The sequence below is a fragment of the Marmota monax genome, unplaced genomic scaffold (genome assembly GCF_021218885.2).
Source record: "Marmota monax isolate L192 unplaced genomic scaffold, Marmota_monax_Labrador192_F-V1.1 WCK01_AAM20220418_F8-fsc00081, whole genome shotgun sequence".
NCBI lineage: Eukaryota > Metazoa > Chordata > Mammalia > Rodentia > Sciuridae > Marmota > Marmota monax.
In genome coordinates, this window is record NW_026695234.1 from 7839053 (window position 1) to 7860072 (window position 21020).

The window sequence follows — 21020 nt, forward strand, 5'->3', positions numbered from 1 at the left end:
TTAATTTTGAACATTTGAAGATAAAAAGGCTGAGTTCCTTGGAACTGGCTTTAAAAGTCACAATCCATGGCAATCTGAGGAGTTCACTGACTAGGGGGCTCTTCTGTTTATTCCAAACACCCCTTCATCATTGGTTTTGAAAGAATGCGGCTTTCTGTAAAGCACTGCCAATTGGGAAAAGAATCAGATAATGAAGAAGTGATGCGCCTTCAGGTCCTCAATAGGATTTCTTCTAAATCAAAAGACTTTGTTTTATTAGTGCATTTGGTGGAGGAGGGGGAAAGGAGGGGTTTTTTCTTTTTTTCTTTTTTTATCTTCATAACAAAACACATATTGAATAAAAGCCTCTGGATGAGCCACAATGCAAACCCAGAGGGTAGAAGAGATAATTTTGTAAATTGTAAATCAGAAATTCTATTTGCGATAGATGCTGAACACATGTAATTTAGCAGCATAACATTGTTTCCCTGAATATAAGAGTGATGGATGCCTTGTAAGTTTGAGAAGAGGGGATGGAGTCATTTAAATATCTAGTACAATGTTCCCAGGTTCTCTCCCAGGATATCTCCCAGGACATCAAACATTAGTTTCCTTGGGAGATGTTTTAGGAGAAAGATATTGACTCATTGTCACTGCCTGGAGATGGAGGGCTGGACAAATGACCTGGGAATGCCCCTTGGGTTTGTTCCACAATCAGATAGGTATGGAAGCCCAGCGAGTAGGTGGTATCTGGTGTTAAGATGCTGTGCTTCACAAAATACCTCTTTAGGAGACTAATATGCCAGAGACCTTACCAACTTGGATTTGCTAACCTTTTCCAAGTTCGAAATGACTTCATGAAATTTTCTCCTCCTTCACATTAGCAAGCAAAATGCACTGTTCAAGTTGGCTGTATGAACTGAGAAACCAGGTAATTGACTCTGGTGGGAGGACATGAGTGGATGGCATAGCAGAATAAGATCAATCCAAAGTCCCATAGAGTAGCTCTCTAAGAAGAGTAGTTAGCTCTAGGGTCCTGATCCTCAATTTCTGTTTCTCATCCTGGTGTAGCGAGCAGAGCTGTATACTTTCCCCACTGACAATGCTATTTCCAGGCCAAAGCTGATTCAGACAAGAGAAACACTTCAGATGAAAGATAAATAACAATTACTAGAAATCATAAGGGCTTTTTTTTGTAATTGAAGTCACGAACTATACTAATTGCTTCTGAAACTATATGCTATTTACTGCATTTTATTAACTGCATTGTAGAGCGTATGTCCCTTCTGAGTATTGGCATCTTGTAGATATATTGAGATTTTTGCATAAATGTGTTATTCATCACAGACCAAGCCACATAAACAAAATATATAGAGAAATATTAGTACTGTAATGAAAGTCTTAGAGAAATAGCTTAGCAAGTGACAATGCTGTCAGAGAACATGAAAGACTGAAATTAAGCCTTGCTTTTCTTCAAAACACGATCTTTAAACAAACTGAACTTCAGTTCTTCACAGTCTGGGGACAGGTAAAAAAGATATTCAAAGTACCACATGGAATTCCTGCTGGCTGATAGAAAGGCATCCTTGGAGAGTTGAAATAACTTTTAAAAGAAGAAAAAAAACTATTTAAATCTGCAAAAGAGTAAGATGATTATTCCTCTTCTGGAACCCTTTTGACAAACCCCTACATTTTCAAAGAGTTACATGGGATTTAGCCAGACATTGACTTCAATGTGAGCTGCATTGCTAAACTACATGCAGTCCTTTGGAAATTTAAGGTTTGGTGTTTGTTATAAGTCAGACAATGGTTTGATTTAAGTTGACAGAGTTTGAAGAATGAACAAACATGGGCACTTTGTTGCAAAAATACTAATCTCTAAGTAGTACACTACTCAGCCAGGGATAACCAGAAAGAAGAAAAAATAAACATCCTATTTAAAATGAAGTTAGGAAATTTGAGTGTCCTTTGAAACCATAAAGACAAATGTGAATACTCGGACAGGGCCATCATGATACCCCAAGGATGGGTTTTTGAGAATATTCTCCTAAAAACTTTTCCTCTTTGGTACTGCATGATACATTACCAAGACAATTTCTATTCAGAACTTGCCCTGTTTACAACCCATATTACAAAAAGTTATATTACCAATCAAAGTGTGGAATATGATATGTCAAGAAATTTGTAATGTTTTGAACAACCCACAATAAAAAATTAAAAAAAAAAAAAGTTATATTACCATTGTCATCTCTTAGCAGCATGAATGATACAATCTCATATTCATAATATGGCTATTTTATATTGCAGCTTTATGAAAATCTATAGATATCAATGTCTGTTTTTAATGGATCTTGCTGAAATCCTGCTGCCTGGGAAGTTGTGCTGTACTGTTATGGAATTATCACAAAGCCTCATCTGACAATTATGATATCATATCAGGAAAATATGACTTTTAAAATATAGTAGAAAACTTTTGCAGCATCATGACCAATCATATTTTAGTTCAGAAATAAAAACTAAGGTCTATATGTGATAATTAGTTGAGTTACTTGAGTTGCAACAATCCCTCTATCCCACCCAAGGCTGTCTGTCAGTGTCAGTGAAATTGAATGTCAAATTGAAAAACTCTAAAGCTATTTCTCCATATTAGAAAATCACTAGCAAATCACATCTTCCTGTCCTACTGGCAAGATAAGCAAAATTAGCATCTACCCCTATCCTTGTTTTGTCAAACTGTTTACGTGGATGTGAGACTGGTCACATACTGGACCTCAGCAATAAGGGGATTTTTATCTCTAATGCCAACATCCAATTATCTTTGACCTCTTTATAGCAATTGGTATGGTTAATTACTGACCCTTCCTTCTTTAGCTTCTTTGTTCTTTTTATTCTTTCCCTATGCTCGTATCCCTTCACCTAGAGCTCCATCTACTCCTTAAATACCTCTATGATGGTTACAGGTACTCCTGGCTTGTTTTTAAAAAGTCCTTCATAACGACCTTTCTGGGTGAGTTCCCCCCCCTCTCTGTTCTTCAAGTCCATGGCTTTAATTTTTACCCATGTACTCTTCATCCCAGCGCACTTTCCTGAGGTCTAGCCGCCATTTTAGATGATTTATTGCCTGGCTAAATATTTCATAGACATTTCACAATCAACTTGTTTCCAAATGAAATTACTACCTTCTTCCCAGTGTTCATCCTCAAAACAAACAATAAACAATCAAACAAGTCTGTTTCATACTTGTGTCCCTACCTGAAGCGATTGATACCAATACCCACAGCAATACTGAAAGTACAAATCTGGGATTCATTTTTTCTTGAATATAAATCTGGTCATGCGATTCTATTAGTTCCACGGTTTCTCATTACCTAAAGTAAACTGTCAAAACTTCTTGTGTGTCAATCAAGGCATTCCCTGGTCTCTCTATATATTTTCTAGCTTCCTTTCTTGCCGCTTGTCCTCTAGCGATCTGTGATCCATTCTACTTGCAACTTCAATCATTATATTTGTAATATAAGCTTTAGCACCTTATAAATGACCTTCCTTTCTTGTCACACCTTCCCTTTGCGCCAGCATATCTCTGTCTGCCCTGTGGAGTCTTCCTCAACTTCTAAGACTCAGCTGAAGAACATTCTCCCATTTGATGTTTCCCCCATACATAGACATCGATACTTGCCCTCTGAGAATAGTTAGGTGCCTCCCTTTTCTGTTCACATAGAGCTGTGTCCATATATTATAAAACATTCATTATATATAATAATTGTGGTGTATGTCTGTCTCCCTTACTTTACTCCTAGTTCCAGGACAGTAGATAAACTTGTTCATTCACCTACATATTTCCAGAATTTAACAGTGACTGTTCCATGGAGATGCTCTATATAGTATTTTGTTCTAGTGAGTGCATATTTGGAGCGGCCACGTATACCTGGATATATTCCAAGATAGTTGATTGGCACAAACTATGACTTGGGTCCCTATGGTAAATTTCCCTTCCATGGGAATTGGGGCTGCTCCTTGACCCAGTTTGTGTGTAGTTTTTGCAACCTACTTTGGTACTCTTCTTCCTTTCAAACTGATATTCAACTCTTGATATTCAAGAGTTTATTGTCAACTCCATGATTCTAGAAGAATAAACCTTCGGGTAAAGTGTTAAATTACTCATTTAGGAATATGGATTTAGCTGGCTTTGAATTTCATAAAGGTTCATAGACGGATTCCCCCAAAGATGAGCTGTTCAGTCTTAATCTAAGAACACAAGAACTATCTACTAGATAAGCTGAGAGTCTATTCAGTCCAATATTCTAATACATTGCTAACTTCTTTAATTTGCAGCATACTTCTCCATAAAAAGCTGACACGATTCTTTTCATATACCTAAATGCAGCTTACAGATTGTTTTAGTTCACTTTGGCTACTATAACAAAATGTCATACAATAGAAATTTATTTTCCCTAAGTTCTGGAGGCTTTAAGTCTAAGATCAGGGTGCCAGCAAGGTCAGGTTCTGGTGAAGGTCCTCTTCCTGGCTTGCAGAGGGCTGCCTTTTGACTGTACACTCACCTAACCTTGCCTTTCTGAATGTTCATGGAAAGAGAACTCTGATGTCTCTTCCTGTATTTATCAGGGCATTGATATCATCATAAGGGTCTCAATCTCATGACCTCATCTAAATCTAATCACCTAAAGTTCTCACATCTATCATCTCACTGAGGCTAGAGCATCACCACATAAATTCCGGGGACACACAAATAATCCATGATATGGATTAAAACACTTTTCTGTTGGTACTTTAAAAATCCATCAGCAGGGCAAATGCTGACTCCAAATACTGTTCTCCTAATAATTTGTCTTTGTTGCTTTTTATACATGGGTATTAAAATAATTGGTATTTTAACAAGCAAGATGTTACTACTTTTTATTATCTCTGATATATTCCCCAAAACATGAATCTCCCTTTATTGCTTACTTTTCATATATGTTTATCCACATTTCTCAACTGTTTTAGTGAAGGCAAACAATATAAGGTCTCTCTCTTTAAAGTTAAAAAAAAAAAAAGCTGGGCTCTTGGTGCTTTTGGCAATTTTGTTCTAACACAAGTAGCACCCAGATTGTAATTCTGATAAGTATTTCAGTTCTTTCTTGAAAAATTAAATTCACAAAACAATTGATTATCAGTTATAAATGGCAAAAACACCATCTGGTTTTCAAAATTGGTTAAATCCATGCAGCAAGGGGAAAAATAGTTGGAACTTGTAGTTGGCGAGGAGTTTTAGTCCATGGAGCAGAAAATGACGAGCTTTACTATGAGAAAGCCAGAGTAGTCATAACTTGTACTTAGCGGCTGTGGGAATTTGATACGTTCTTCACATGTTCCATATGTTAAATCACTTGGCGACATCGTTAGTGTGAAAGAGCTGGGGGTGGGAGAGGAGCATGGCTAGTGGATAGAGTAGCAACAGCTTAATCCTAAATTCTCACCTCTGATTATTTCTATGGAGATCCCAATGCTAAAGGTGTGCCAGGACTCAGTTTCTGTACCTGGGAAATTGGATGTGTGGGTTCTTTAATCTTATGGCACAGGTGGCGTTTCTGTGGAAATTTCTAAAGCTATTTGCATTCCTCTAGTGAGGTAAGTCATACAGCATTAGCATTTCCTATAGAAATGTCCCATGTTGTTCTTTGCCAACTGGAAATTTGAGTAGGTGTTCACTTGATGTGCCAAGAGAATGAAGAGAGATGAAAACACTCCACATCTTCCAATGTCCCCATACTGTGTTCTGAGTGTGGGAGGAATGGGGCCTGGCTAGATTCTCTTGGAGATTCAGCCTCACGACGAATGATTTTCCTTAGGAGTATATTGCAATTCTGTTATTTTAAAAAATGTTTCTGGGTTGCTGGCATATTTTCACCTTATGTTAAAAATATAACTATCCTTTGCTTATTATTCATACATTGTAATGCGGAATTTATTCATTCACTTAACAGATACTTATTGAGGCCCAGCACAGCATATTGGTTAATTGCACAGGCTCTATCTGCAACTTAGAAACTGTGAGCTCAGGGTTGTTGCTTAATCTTTCTACCATGTTTAAAAAACATAAAATAGGAGATAATAATAGTATGCACCTTGGAGATTGTTCCAAGGATTAAATGAGATTTTGCATGCAAAATACTAATAAGAACTCAATAAATACAAGAATAGTAGTAATAATAACAGCAAATATTACTATTACTGTGTTCTAGGCCCTGTGCTAGTGTTCCTGGCACATAAGACCTGATTTTATAGTTTCCACATCACTTTCAGCATATGTATATATACCCTCAAATTTTTAATTCTGATTTTGACAGGACTCTGCTTTGCATCATTTCTGAACTAGGCGGCTTCATATCCAGAGGTGATAAAGCATAGGTAAGGTTTGCAGTCTGGACACTTGCATTAGGGCATTTGCAGACCTGGTGACCATGTGGTGTTGGTTTCCTGCCTCATGTGCTGCGATTTGCCTGCTGGAACTCTCCCCACTTCTGGAGGACTGCCTGCAGTTCCTGCATTCGGGCCTGTAATTACAGAGCAGAATATCCAGGGCTGGGAAGACAGGGCAGTATCGAAATTAGTTTATGCATAATGGATAATAGGAGGCTGTTTGAAAGTGTAACTCATTTGGTGGGTTGGCAGATCATGACTTCGTTTTTTATATATTTTATTATTTATTTATTCTTTTTTTTTTTTTTTTAGCAAAAGGAGGTCAGAGGGCTAGAGAAGTCACTGGGTGCAGCTTTTCTATACTATAGCTCAGATTTAGCAATTTACATTCAGTAATCTCTTGGTCATTTAGCCACAGATAATTTGTCATGGTTTGTTTTAGCTGTTGTGATATTGATATTTATTATGCAAATTGTATTTCCTACATCTTATTGTTCTGCATTCTATGAATACTTAAATTATTATAAACCTTTACACTTAATATGGCTCTTCCTTCAATTTGATGCTTGAGCAACAGAGGGTCAGAGCGCACACGATCTTCTAGAGGGGAAGAAAATAAGTAATTAAAAAGCAGACAAACAAGAGAGCCGTCTGCTTGGTTGGAAAGAAAACAAAGGTAATTTGAGGGAGGGAGAGTGAGTCCAAAGATGCAAGTCACTTCAGCAGGAGAACCTCTCCCAGAGACCCGGGAAGCTGAAAGCACCTGTTGGTGTCCAGTCGCTTTAGGAAGGTCTGGGGGAGTAAAGGAGGAGGGAGTGGGTTTGAGTCTTGAGGGAGGAAATGGTAGACCCTTCCTTCTCAGCATGCCCCCTACTCCACACCAGCCTTCCCCCTGCAGCCTTGACAGGGTAGAATTTTTGTTGTGAGCGTTTAATCTTAAATATATTTCACATATGCCACAAATATATTAAACACACACATACATATACATATTAAAACCAGGGAGGAGACCCTTAACAAGCTGGGGAGCCTGAGTGTACCCTCCTCGTTGTGCTTTTCTCGAGAATATACCGTAATGACACGGACTCGAAAATCCCAGAACCCGACTCCACGGTTCCAATCTCTCAACTATCCCCAAGTCCGCCGCTAGGTTGTTGAACAGGCTCTCCCGCTCCGCCGGACGTGCAAAGCACGCATGCACTTCTCCCAGATTGTTTTGTCAATCCGGGGACCTGCATTCTCACTCTCTACTCCCGCACAGCCCGGTTTCCCAAAGATCTATTCCTTCGTGCAAGGTGAGTGACGGAAATTTGCAATGACTGGTTTCCAGGCCAGATGCACACGGTGTACCGGGCAGAGGAACCTCCTAGGGAGGTCCTCCAGTCGACGGTTTGATACGTACAGCGATTGCTGTAAACATTCCTAATAAAGGTGTTCGGGAAGCTAGACCCGCCCCCTGGAGCCTGAACCCCCACACTCCAAGCGCCCTAGAGAACACTTTTTCCTTGATCTGGGGAAAGCGAAGACCGATTTTAACATAAACATATTTGCATACGCCCCTCCCCTTGGCCCCGCCCCTAGGTGGCGCGGGCGCGCCGCCGAACGCCAGCGCCAGGGGGCGGGGTGGGGGTGGGGGCGAGTCCTTCGAGAGCCGGGTTGGGCTCGCGTCGCTGTGATTGGGCTGTTCGGACTCCGCCTTCAGTGCATGTAATTAGCATCTCATTAGTTGTCCGCTCGGGCTCGGAAGGCAGCCACTGCCGCCAGTCTGAGGCAGGTGCCCGACATGGCGAGTGCTGTGCTGCCGAGCGGATCCCAGTGTGCGGCGGCAGCGGCTGTGGCGGCGGCGGCGGCGCCTCCAGGGCTTCGGCTCCGGCTCCTGCTGTTGCTCCTCTCCGCAGCGGCTCTGATCCCCACAGGTAGGTGTTGGTACCGGCCAGTTGGCCCCGAAACCTCCCCAGGCACCCCAGTAGCCGTAGCCATGGAGGGGGGGAAACGTTTCCATGACAACCTCCCCCCACTTCCTAAATCCGAAGCGGAGGGAGTGTGGAGAGAAAACTCCACGGCTGAGATGGAAGGGGCTGAGGGAATCGCTGCTCCCCTTCCCTGCCCGGCTGGTTATGAATGAGAGCCCTCAGGGATGGCTGCACCCACACCTTTTCTCCCTGGCTTGGCGCGAGGTGCGGAGTGGAGTGAGACTGGGGGGCCGGGGGCTAGAGAGTATGGGGGAAGGGGAGGGATCGAAGGCACCCCCAAACCTTCCGGACCCTCTTAAACTCGCTGATGTCCCCGCAACTTGCAGGTCCTCTGGTCTCCCAGGGCTGCCGGTTTGCCCCCACCTCTCCATTGAGCAACTGCCCCCCCGCGCCCGACTTCTCCATCCCCCAAGCCTCCCTATGGCTGACTACCCGCCGCCTCCGGCGTGATTCCTTGCGGGTTCCCAGGACACCTCAGACTTGTCTGTTCTCCTCCGCTCCCCGCGCTCTGCCTCTCTCCGGTCCCCGAACTGCACGTCTCTAGTGTTTCCCTCCGGCCCACCACAGCCCCTCCGCCCCCTCGGCTAGGCTGCGGGTCTTCCTGGCCCGGATCCAGGCAGGGAAAGTTCCCCCGGCCCGGCCCCACGGGGGGGGGCGGTCGCTGTCGCCGCCTCTGCGGGAAGGCGCGGGGAGCCCGCATCCCGCCCGCCCCACGGCGTCCTCTGCCACGAGTGGGGACACCGGATTTCCCGGCAGCTCGTCCTTTCGGCGGCCGGAGGGTGGTGGAGGGCGCGTTCGCGGCCTCTGCGTCCAGGCGGGCTCCCTGTGGGCCTCCGGGCACCCCCCTCGTGGAGAGCAATCTTGGGAATTTGCCCAGGGGCGGCTCTGCACGCCTGGCGCCTTCCCTGAAGACACCGTGCGCTCGGCAGGAGCTCCATGTGTGGCTGCCCGTGTGCCGGGCGCGTTGGCGCGGTCGGGAAAGAAGAGGGCAGTGTTTGCATTTGCTAACAAAAGGGAACCGGAGCTCTTCCCCAGCGGAGAGGCTGGTCGTGCTGCACCCTTGCTTCCCTTCCCGCCGCCTCTTCGCGCTCGGCAGCGGCGCGGCGTCCCCGCGCCCCTGGCCGCCTGCTGTGGGCTCCCTGCGGGCGCCGGGACAGAGTGGCTCCCGGCTACGGGGGACGGGCGGCGGTGCATGAGGGGATGCAGTATGGCTATGCGCCTGCAAAGCCCCTACTTGAAGCTCGAGAGCTGCAGGACCCTGAGCAACAAGTGGCGGAGGACGCCGAGAGCTCAACCCCCACCTGCGGAGCCCCTGGCCCGGGCGGGCACAGCGCCTTTTTGCTTGGGCTGTGCCTTTTGTTTACACGCTAGAGGACACACAGTTATGTAAACACCGCAGGAGACACGCTGTAGGAAATGGGGATATCTGGGGGTGCTGGGCTTTTTATTTGGGGGATGGCCGGTTGGTGCTTTTCCCCAAAACAGGCTTACAGAGGATCTCTGCTTGGAGAGTATATCGGGCCGTAGGAGTGAGAGTCTGGCAGCGGCTTCATTCCCAGCGTTGGGGGATTTTTTCTTCCCTGCCAGCGTCTGTCTTCGGATGTTGTTTATATGTTTTCCTCTGTGAATTCTTAATTTATGAGTTTCAAGATAATTGGGTTCAGCCGATGCCGGGTATGGTTACAACTCCATTTCAGGTGATGCCACTGACTGGAGGGGTTCGATAAAATGTTCCTGAAAAAGATCCCTCGTGCTGCTGCATTGTAAAAAGCGCCAGTGTCAGTTAAACGTGAGCGTGAGTAAAGGCTAGGTAACTGGCGCATAATAGAGGCAACAATAGACTTGTATTAGCTGCAAAAAAAGGGGGGAAAGCGCTGGTCGGGGATATTGCCTGAAAATGGGAGCCATGCAATGCCTCTTGGCAGCAGAACTGGATTAGATTAGGCTTCCCATGTCAAACCTGCTCATTGAAGGCACCGGGTAGTAACAACAGTACTATATTTGTAACTATCTCGCGGTGAGAAGTTGCCTTCCCGGCGAGGGATATGTGCTGACTTAGAAACGAGCGGTCTGATACTCAACTGTGCGTGTCAAAGCTACATGAAAATTCTGTTGCCAGTTACCATGGAAGCAGCTTCTTGCTCTTGTGTACATCCCTGTTTGTACTCTGTTTATCAGATTGTGTTCAAATTAGAAAGTAATTGGGTTTGATTTGTAGTGAGGGGACTTTCTTTAATTTTTTATGCGGTTTTTTTTTTTTTTTTGGCTCTAGGTTTGAGAGGGGGGTATGGGCCCAACCCTAAATCCCATATTCTGGTGGTAAATTTCAGGTGGATGCCTAGGGGACTTTTCTTCCTCAGACTTGTTAATGTGATCTGAGAAGCTCCTGATTCCCACTCCCAGCATTAAAGAAACCTGTTGGTGCTGTCTTTGAACTTCATTAGGCTTGTTTCATTTACATCCTTGCTAGGAAAGAGAACTCCAGCCATTAAGCACTGAGTCCTGATTCTTTTTCCCCTGTGAGTGAAGCCATCTATCCTTCTAGAGAAAATCTCCCATCCCTCCTGGTCGTGTTTGGATGAAATGGATGTTCATGAAATGCAGCCAAAATGGTATTGCCTAAGCAGTGTTAATTATGCCTATTACATTAAAGTGCATGCATGATGTTTTGGATCCTGAATGAACCAGTGGTAGATCACCCTCTCTTACCTTTTTTGGGGATTAGAGAAGATGGCTGATGGGTGGGAGATTTGTGGTGGTGACTGGAAGTCAGGGGCTGAGTTTTGCTTGCCGAAGCCTGTTGGGGCTTGCATCCCAGGGACAGGGACTTTGCAAAAGTGCCGCCCTGCTATTGTTGCCTTTCCCTACATCAAATTGAATAGCCACAGGAGGGACTTGCACTTGCCTGTGATAGCTTTGATAAAATATCCCTCATTAATGCCACTTTATATTTACAGTGTGTCACTGGAGACGCACAAGGCTTCATTTAGTGACTTGTGTGACGAGACAAGCTTGCATTATTTGCCTGGGACATTTTGGAGGAACAAGAGACCCATTGAGCAATCTTTTGAAATGAACAAATACGAAAAAGGGGGGAATAAAAGAGCAGGCAGTTCTCTGGAACAAAGAGCTTTATTCATATGGATGTTGTACATGCTTTATCCAGTTTTCCCCAGTGGCCCTCCTGGTAAAGGGGAGTGGGACAGGGAAGATGCCAATAAGCAGGACACTTTCGCTTCCTCTCTGGCTTCCTGACTTCAGGAATATTCTTATTGGAGTTGGTGCCTGACTCATTGCCTGCTTCGCTTTCCACTCCCTCAAAAATTCCAGAAGGTAACCGGTTTCTGGGTCCCCCCCCCCCACAAAATTTCATCAGACGAAAGTGCTAGCTACCTGTTGAGATTGATGATCATTGGAAGATATATTGGTTGAAGGGAAAGAGCTGTCACTTTTCTATGACATGTGTCAAGAGGTGGTTGATAGTGAATGTCAGATTGGTAAGATGTCTTGCAATTATAACATTAGCTGTACTATATTTATTTTTGAAGAAATGCTGTAAAAGCTAAAATCCAGAATTTTTATTATCATTAATGATGTTTTGGAGTTTTTGTGACTTTTCCCCATACCTGGTACATTTTAACCTCATATGTAAATGACTTTTTATTACTACTTACCCTACTTTGCTAAATGACTTTTTAGGTTTTGAAAATTGATAATATTACTATGAATATACACGGTCTCATTCTCGTTGGGTTTTTGTATGTTACATTTTAACGCCTTATTTTTCATTTAGAATTTACATTTAAAAATTGTGTGTGCGTTTGCTGTTAACAGAAGTCCTGTTTTCATTTGGGGGAATTTCTTAAATGAGGCCAAACTAATTGATACTGTGATTTGAATGGAAAGTGATCAGCATAAGAAAAAATTTGTAAGAAATAAATTCAAAGGATTAAAATGCTGTCTATCTTTCTTGGGAAGAATAGTACTGACCATAATGCTGGGCATTTTTAACAGAAAATCCAGCACAGAAAGGAGAAATCACACAGCGACATCTGTTGCAGAATTGAAAATTTGCTGCTTTGAGTTGGAAGCAATTAGTCCTTGTATAAGCACCTAATGGTATCAGTGTATGTGTGTACTGATACAAATATGTATATGCACATACTTATATATGCATATAGACACAATATACAAAACTCACCCACATACAATATTCATGTTCACATTAAAAATTATTGAATAGAAAATATAACCTTTTCTATTGCATACGTCCTTTTCAAAAATATTAGAGATTCTTGTAATTCTGGAGTTTTTGAAAGGGAAAGGTATTAGAAATCATCTGTGGTTTCAAAATGAGACAGCCGAAGCCCAGAGAAGTAGGGACCTTGTTCACAGCTGAACTGAAGCTGGGTTAGCTACAGATTCTGGATGGAGACAGATCCCTTGATGTCCAGCCAGTGGACCTTTTGTTAAACCTCCTGGCAGGGATGCCCAGTTAGAAATATGGATCGGGGGAGGATGCCACTTCGGCTAAAAATATTTTGTATTCCAAAGGCAGCAAGATTAATTGTTGCTTTAGGTAATAAACCAAAGGATCAGAAGGAATGACCTCTGGGAAGAATGGACCAGATCTTGGTAATGTTGTCTTTGGTGTTGACAAATGATTCTGAAACCTCTGGACATTATTTGGCAGCCACCACGAGAATGTCGTCCAAAGCACCTTCATAGGGGAGAACACCAGGCTTGTATTGCTATAATAAGTCAGATACGTGAAAAGTAGGATTCACAAGACTCAGGTTTCCGTTTTTAAGATTTTTATTTCTTTTCAAGGATTAATTTTAACAGTAGAACTGGTTCCATATAACTAAGGAAAAAAGGAATTGTTCTTAAGTTTAAGAACAAGAACATAATTTGATTTTCTTAGCAGGGGCTCTTTCTTTGTCATTATCAGAAAAAGAGCTGAAAAAGAATTTTGATAAATCATTGTTTTTGCAAGATGACCTTTTTATATTGGCCATATTTTCTCTTTTTTTCCATTTTATTATGGAAAATTTCAAATATATCCAATAGTGGAAAGAATGCCATATTTAGCCCTATATGCAAATCACCCGGTGTCAATAGTTATCCCACCCCTGGTCAATCTGTCCCTTCTGTGCTTCCTCCTCGTCTTCATTATTTCAAATAGACACTGGACATCCTATAATTTCTTCCACAATTACTTAAGGCTGATTCTTTAAGATACAACTCCCCCCACCTCATAATCATAGTATCATTATCTGAATATACATATTCTCAACTGGATATACAGAATTTTTGCCCTACCTTTGCTTTTCTGAAAAAGGCAGAATGAAGGGTTGTCACAGTGGGTAATGGCAAAGCAGAAACCAGAGAAACCAGAGCATGATTACTGCTTGTTGCGAGACCTTTCCTTTGGTTTAGTTTATTTTGAGCGAGGTTGTGTTTGGATCTGATGAGATGAATTTTATTGTTGTATAAACATGGTTGTGTAAATATGCAGTAATTGTAGCTACCCCAACTGTGGCTTGCACCCTTGGCGAGATTGGCCATTTCCAGTTGTTCCCATAATGAGTACCCTCCATCTAAGAACTTATATAGGAAGGCTTATTTTAGTTAGATGGCTGGGAGAAACCCTGTTCATATATTTATCTTCATAGGCCTCCATGGTATAAAAGTCTTTGCATTTTGTGAATATATTGCTTAAAAGAAAAATGTCTTCCCATTTCTAACTGGCTAAGTGCTAATTTCAGCCTATTTTCTGTAACTGAAGTGATCAAAAATGGTTTCTTTGGCGTGGGGAACCCTTACAAGAAGCTGTAAGTATTCGGACCACATTTTGGTGGGTTGAGGGTGAGGGGTGATAGGGAGAGAAAAGGTTACTATCTTTACTTCAAAATATTTGCCCCATTGATTTAAAATACAAATTTTAAATTTCAGCTAGAAATGTTGGAATACATCAATGTTAATTTTTAAACTTTTTGGTTTTCCAAAATAGATTGGTTCCATTTTCCAAGGTTCGTGGAATGTGAGAGATTTTTTATTTTTATTTTTTTAAAGAGGCTCTTTCTCAAATGTTTTATTTAATGCAGGCTATAAATCTGAAGCATTTGTTTTTTGGTTTCCAGCCAAACAGGTAATTACACACGAGATGCTTTTGAGGGGGTCTTAGAGGCCCTGACCAGGTGAAAACCCGCCTCCTGAGCTGGCTACCACACAAGAAATGCACAAAGGAATTCGTACATTCACGGTTTGGGGAGCACTACCAAAATGGAATAAAAAGCCTTTGTTTGGAAACCATCAATGAAGGAAGGAACCCACTGGAATGTTTGTAATTACAAGTGGCACCTCCTTGTTTAGATTTCAGAAGCCACAGTTTCTTTTTCAGAGATTTAAATTGCAGGCTGGAGCCAGCAGCTGCTGTTGTGGTTAATGGGCAGTTTTTCTTTGAAGATCTTCCAGTGCTGGTCCTCAGAAGCTTTGGTGCAGTTGCCCATGATCTAGGGTTAGAAAAAAGGGAGATGGCTGGGCACGGTAGTGCACGCTTATAATCCCAGTGGCTCTGGAGACTGAGCAAAAGGATCACAAGTTCGAGGTCAGCCTCATCAACTTAGTGAGACCCTATCTCAAAATAAAAAATAAAACGGGCTGGGGATGTGGCTTAGTTACGCACTCCAAGGTTCAATCCCCAGTATCTTAAAAAAAAAAAAAAAAAAAAGGAAATGTAGGTGTTTATATACATGCATGGCCAAAAATGCTGTGTGGCCTTTAAGGCTGAGAGGAAGCAATCTCTAAAAAACCTGTTTTGACTGACAGGTGTCTTGAGCGAGATGATTATCTAAGAGAGAGGTGGAGCAGGAAAACTTCTTATCTTTTAGGACATGTTTTACTGGAATATAGTTATTTGACCCAACATTTTGGTCTATATATTTCAGAAATGTTAAATAGGCTTGAAATGAAAGTGCTGTGATATATATTTAAATGCTACTAGGTGTTTGAAGTTGATATTCCAGTGACATATGGACTTTTAAAAATGCCTACAATAAGTATCTTCCTCTCGGCTGACTTCCTTGGGAAGGTAGGCTCTAATTCCTCCTCAGCTGCCCAGCACTGGAGGGCAGTGTCAAATTGGAAGTAAGTTATGCCATCCTTGGAGGGGTGGGGGAAAATCTGCCTGAGAACAAAAGGTTCACTAGCTCCATCTCTCCATTGTCTCTACCATATCTTCACTTGGCTGGGATTAACCTGAAAGTTAACATGTCAAAAATGGAATCTTATCTTTCTGCCATAGGTATCAGCTTTTCTCAAAGTCTCCATTATTGTGAATGACACCATCATCATCCTAGTTTTCAAGGTCCCTAAATTTGGAGTCTTTTTTTTTTTCTCCTCTTTTTTTCTCCACTATATTCTCCGGCATCCTCAGTGCCCTTTACGAACCACGTTTTATGAGCAGAAGCTTCCTAGCTAAATCCCCCACTCCGGCCTTTCACTGCTAGGCAGAAAGAGCTCAGGTCTACCCACGGCAGTTTCTGTTTCTTTTCAGGACAGGATCATAATATTTGCCTTTCAGAAACACAATAAATTCTTACTTCTTGCCTCAGCTTCAAAATCTGTACTGTTTTGTCTTTAGGTGGTTCCTTCTTCAATTGCTCTAGAATTTCCTCTCTAATTGCCCTCATTTCTTATTACTTTTCAGCCCAATCCTGATGGGACTGGAAGACTGATGATTCTCCAGTGAAATTGAGGAAGAAAGTGGTCTACCCATCAGCCTTCAGCTGGTTGCCGTTGCAAAAAACTACTGTTTTATCTTTAACTGTCTATCTTGGTTTATAGGTGAATGACAGCTGATTCTCTTTGCCTACTTTGAGAATAAATACCTTCCTGTTGCATCTTCCATTTTAACTAACACATACTTAATCTAAAATATACTTCCATGTAGATATTTCTTTTTCTTCTTGACAGGTACATACATGAGTATATTTCTTTATGCTGAGTCAAAACGTGTCAAAATAATGACCATGTTTTTAAAGGAAATTTTAAATTTCAGAATGTTGAAAATGTATAGGAGCTATTTGGTGGAACCTGTTTGAATGTGGGGATTTATTACAGCCTGAAAATGGTATAATTGACTTAACAAATTACAAGCTGGAAAAGGAAGATTTTCAGACAAAAAGGGAAGTTGTTCAGACATAGGAAGACTTTTTAAGGGTTAAAGTCAAAGTCAGAGGACCTCATATGGAGCTGCTGACTTGACATGAGATTAGCCCCTCTGCAAATGACCCAGGAGATGCCACCTAAAGTGGTGTATTGATGCTTATGTCTGGGATGTTGTAGGTACAGAGAAAACCTACCTGGAGAAATGGCAGGCCTTTACTAGCTAGTATTTGGCTTTGGGATCAGTATTGCCTAACTAAATAGTCACGCCAACATTGGGGCATGTCTATGAATTTGGTTGTATTTTGGTAGATAATAGAGAGTGACTTATCATTGACCTAAGAAACAAAAAAATGAGATGAAGCTGAGTGTGGTGGCACCTGCCTGTCATCCCAGCTATTCACGAGCCTGCTGTAAGAGGATCATGAATTTGAGGCCAGCCTCAGCAGCTTAGTGAGACCCTCTGTCAAGATAATATAATGTGGGCTGGGGATGTAGCTCTCACCTAGCATGTGCAAAGCCTGAACCTAATACCAAAAATGGAAAAAAAAAAAAAAATAAAAAGGAAACAAAAAGATGGAATCTTCGTCTCTCAGTCTGACTGCTAAACTTGTTATTTTAAGGATTGTTTCAAAGCTTTTATTTGGTGTTACTATGTGCCATAATTCTTCCTTTCTTTTCTTCATTGTCTGGAGTCTTTCCTCTTCAGAGTTCAGTTCTTGCTAGTAGAATAAGATTATACAGCATGATAGTACAATGATATAAGAATGTTATGGTTTTAGAGTACTTGGGGACAGTTTTGGGAGTAGGTTCTATGTCCAAATGTGGTTATGTATTTGGCTTTTTACTGAATTAAATACACCTGTGATTAACCAAGCCACCCAGACTTCACAAGTCATCAGCTTGCTTCTCTCTTTGGAATAAAAGGAACATTGCCTCATTTCTCTTGCAGAAACCGTTATTTAAACAATGGAAACTTCAAGATAGGGAGAAAAAAAAACAAGTTAATTTAGTACTAAATTACTGCTCAAATGGTTTTATCTCTTAAAAGGTTCAAGTAGAGATTAGCTTAAATGACACTGAATTTCACTTTTCCTTGTGCCTATTTCTGAGCACATGTCCTTGTGAAGAGGCCTCTGTCCTTTTTCTTTAGTTTTGTTAGTAATCGTGGGAATGTTAGTTGCTGTTTCATTTCCCTTTCCTAAAGCAAATCTCTCCGTCACTAAGCCAGGTTGGCAAGTGGAATACCGTTTATACAGAGTAGTATAGCATATGCTTTACTTAAGAATTAAGAACAGCAAAAACAACCTACCTATGTAAGGACCACAAAAATAAAATCATACATGTGAATATGCTTAAGTAGGAAGCATTATCTATCACTTATGTTAAAACAGTCACTGCCTAGTGGTGGGGGGGTTATGTCTCTATACATAATCACATTTATAAATCCCTCACATGTTAGAGAATATGAAGAAATACTATATTGAAAGGATTAATTTAGGATGTACTCAATCAGCTCTAAGGTGAAATGGAAGAATAAAGTGGCAGAGATCCCGCTGGAGTTGAATATCTTTGAAAGTGAGTGGAATAATCTAGTGACCTTGGAAAAATGTACAGAGATTATAAATCTACCTGTTGGGTCTTTTTTTTTTTTTTTTTTTAACACAGAGGACTTTATTATTCTACTCAGACTTTTCTAGCTTGTTATCATATTTAATAAAGAAATGGTATTTCTATAGTTAACCCATACACATTTGGTAGAAAAATGCGTGCTTAAAAATGATTTTTAAATTGTGTATCTCCTTTTATAGTAGGCTCTGTGTTGGGTACATCTTTGTCTTCTAGAAGGTTTTTTTTTAACTTTTATTTTAAAAAATTTCTAAATCATAGGAGAGTTGAAAGAAGAGCACGACAGCGAATATTTACTTACCTTTTCCTTACCTAGATTAATCAACTGTTGACATTTTTCCCATTTGCTAAATAATATATACACACAAGCTTAAATATTTTCCCCCCTCTGACTGAAGGGAAAAGTAGCAATAAAATATTATATAATTCTTTTACTCAAATCTCAAGTTCATACTGATGCCTTCACTTCCAGTCCAACATCCCAGGTGCTTGCTTCTCTCTATCTCCTGTTCCTTATTTGTATCTGCTATCTCCCTTGGTGAAAATGCTGGTTCTCAGTCACATGTATAGTTAATATAAAATAGGTTTGGAATTATTCCACCAAGATGCCTGAAGACAAAAAACATGCCATGTTAGACTTAGATTTTTTCCATCTTTTTTGTTTTAAAATAGATCCTATTAAAGGTAGATAGTATTGTGTGTGTGTAAAATCAATTAAATATACGGTTAGCATATATTCAATTTTATGTTGTTTTATATTGAAGATTTATTTTGAACACAGAAATCATGAGCATGGCTCAGAAATGCCCTATACTTTCTGCTCCATTCCTGCCAACCTTCCTATTGTAATAATTTCATTCTTATTAATTTTTTTGGTATATCTAATCCATTTTTCCTGTTAAAACATAATGAACAGTGTTCAATTTTTTGTACTTTTAAACAAAACAGTGTTAACATATGCCTATATCCTCTCTTCATATTTGAAAAATACTATGTTTTTTTTAAAAATATTTTTTTAGTTTTAGATGAACACAATATCTTTATTTATTTTTATGTTGTGCTGAGAATCGAACTCAGTACATCACATGTGCAAGGCAAGTGCTCTACCACTGAGCTATAGCCCCAGCTCTGAATGCTGTTTTTGTATACATTGACAATTTTCCCACTGTCATTTCATTTTATTTAGAAGCCAATTTTTTCTACTATCTCTGTTCATTTTTTTTTTCTTCTAAGGCAATAGTTTTATTTGGGTGGTGGGAATCTAATGAATCGGTATTTTTTTTCCTTTTAATTCACAGTTACTTTTAAGAAAGTAAGGGCTCTTCCTTTCAGTATTAATATAATGTGTCTCTGATGTTTAATAACCAGCCTTTACCGTGCTTTTGATCAGTCATCTTTTACCCTTCTCTCCATTCATTAAATTGGGAAAACAAAACCCTTTTGTTTCTTTCTTTCTTTTTTGTTTTGCATTAGACATTTACTCTAAAGTGCATAGCCAAGATACCTTTTTGCATATAAACCTTGGACCATGTTCTAAAACTGCCTATTGGACACGTTAGTCAGGGTGTTCCATAGTTATCTTAAATAATTATAGATGACAAAACAGCAAATATAATTTATTTGCTATTTTCTTTCATGATCTCATTACTTACCCTGTAAGTAGCTACCAGTGTTGATTCATTTTATAGGTGAAAAAGTCAAGAGGATGATGAGCTTCTTGTCCAAGGGACACAAATAGTTAATTGTCAGAACCAGGATTGGAAATCAGATCTATCTTCAAAACCCGTAATTTTAAGCACTTTAACTGTATTTTCTGAAAATCAGGATGTCTAAAACTGAATTTAACATCTGTTCTCCTCTTTTTCTTCTTCTCTCCTGCATTTCCTTTCCTAGTGAAGGGTACCACTATCCACCCATGAGTTAAATAAGTCTGGGGGTCATTTTAGAACCCTTCCTTCTTCATTGTCTTCTCCCCCTCTAATGGCTACTGAGTCCTGCCCATCTTCATTTTTCTGATGAGGAAAGTAGGTTTAAGCTGGCATAACAGCCCCTTAACTGATCTGTTTACCTCTATCCTCATCCCTTGTAATGCATCATGCTGTTTCTAGACAGAGCTTTTTAAACACACACTAGATTGTCACTTTCTAGCATAAAAATTCTTAAATTTGTGTTCTTAGCACCTGAAAGATGAAGTTTATTCTCTTTCAGGGTAGCCTACACCACCTAGCTTGTTTTTCCCTTCAGCACATCTCTTGCCTGCCCTCCACACTTAGGACTACCAAAGTAAACAAGTCCTGGATACACCAACCTCTCTTGTGCCTCCCCATTTGAAGCACCCTTATCTCTGTGGATGATTCCTGTGTCTCTTTTGAGAACCCAGCTCAAGCACTGATTCTTCAGGGAAACTTCCACGACCACTCAAGCTGGTTAAGTTGCATTTTGTTGTGTCCTTCTTGTACACTTTCCTAAGGACTTTTCCTGACTTCTCTTCTTCCTTCCTGTCAAACATCCTTCTCTGAATGGCCCAGGCTCCTCTACATACCTGCTATACATTTTGTATTTGTCCAGCTTGTTTCTAACAACAGAAATATCCTATCCTTCTACCTTCCAAATCAGCATGTTTAAATCCTCTGTATACATAAAGACCCACCAGTGATTGTTCTCCAAGACCTATATAATTTCCCAATCTCAATATAATGTTTTCTTTTTAACTCCCATTGGTTTCTCTGACCATTCCATGGCATTTAACATTTTACCCTAGTGTATGTTAACATGTGTCCACTGATGGACATAAATCCTATTCAAGTATCTTGTACAGAAGGGATGATTTTGTGTTGGTTTTTGTAAACT

General features: G+C 40.8%; 1 protein-coding gene across 7 annotated transcripts in view; it reads left to right on the top strand.

The window, feature by feature from the left end:
* The first annotated feature begins 8150 nt into the window (after positions 1–8150).
* Cadm1 (cell adhesion molecule 1) overlaps positions 8151–21020 on the top strand; it is a 314576-nt gene continuing 301706 nt past the window's right edge. For 4 of the 7 annotated variants that reach the window (XM_046438621.2, XM_046438622.2, XM_058577102.1 and 1 more), the window contains exon 1: positions 8152–8315. In XM_046438621.2, coding sequence (XP_046294577.1) covers positions 8183–8315 — 133 coding nt within the window. In that variant the 5' untranslated portion in view covers positions 8152–8182. Of the gene's footprint in view, positions 8316–8521; positions 8577–21020 lie in introns of those variants that run through there. The other 3 variants (XM_046438620.2, XM_058577099.1, XM_058577100.1) reach the window with 2 other exon arrangements.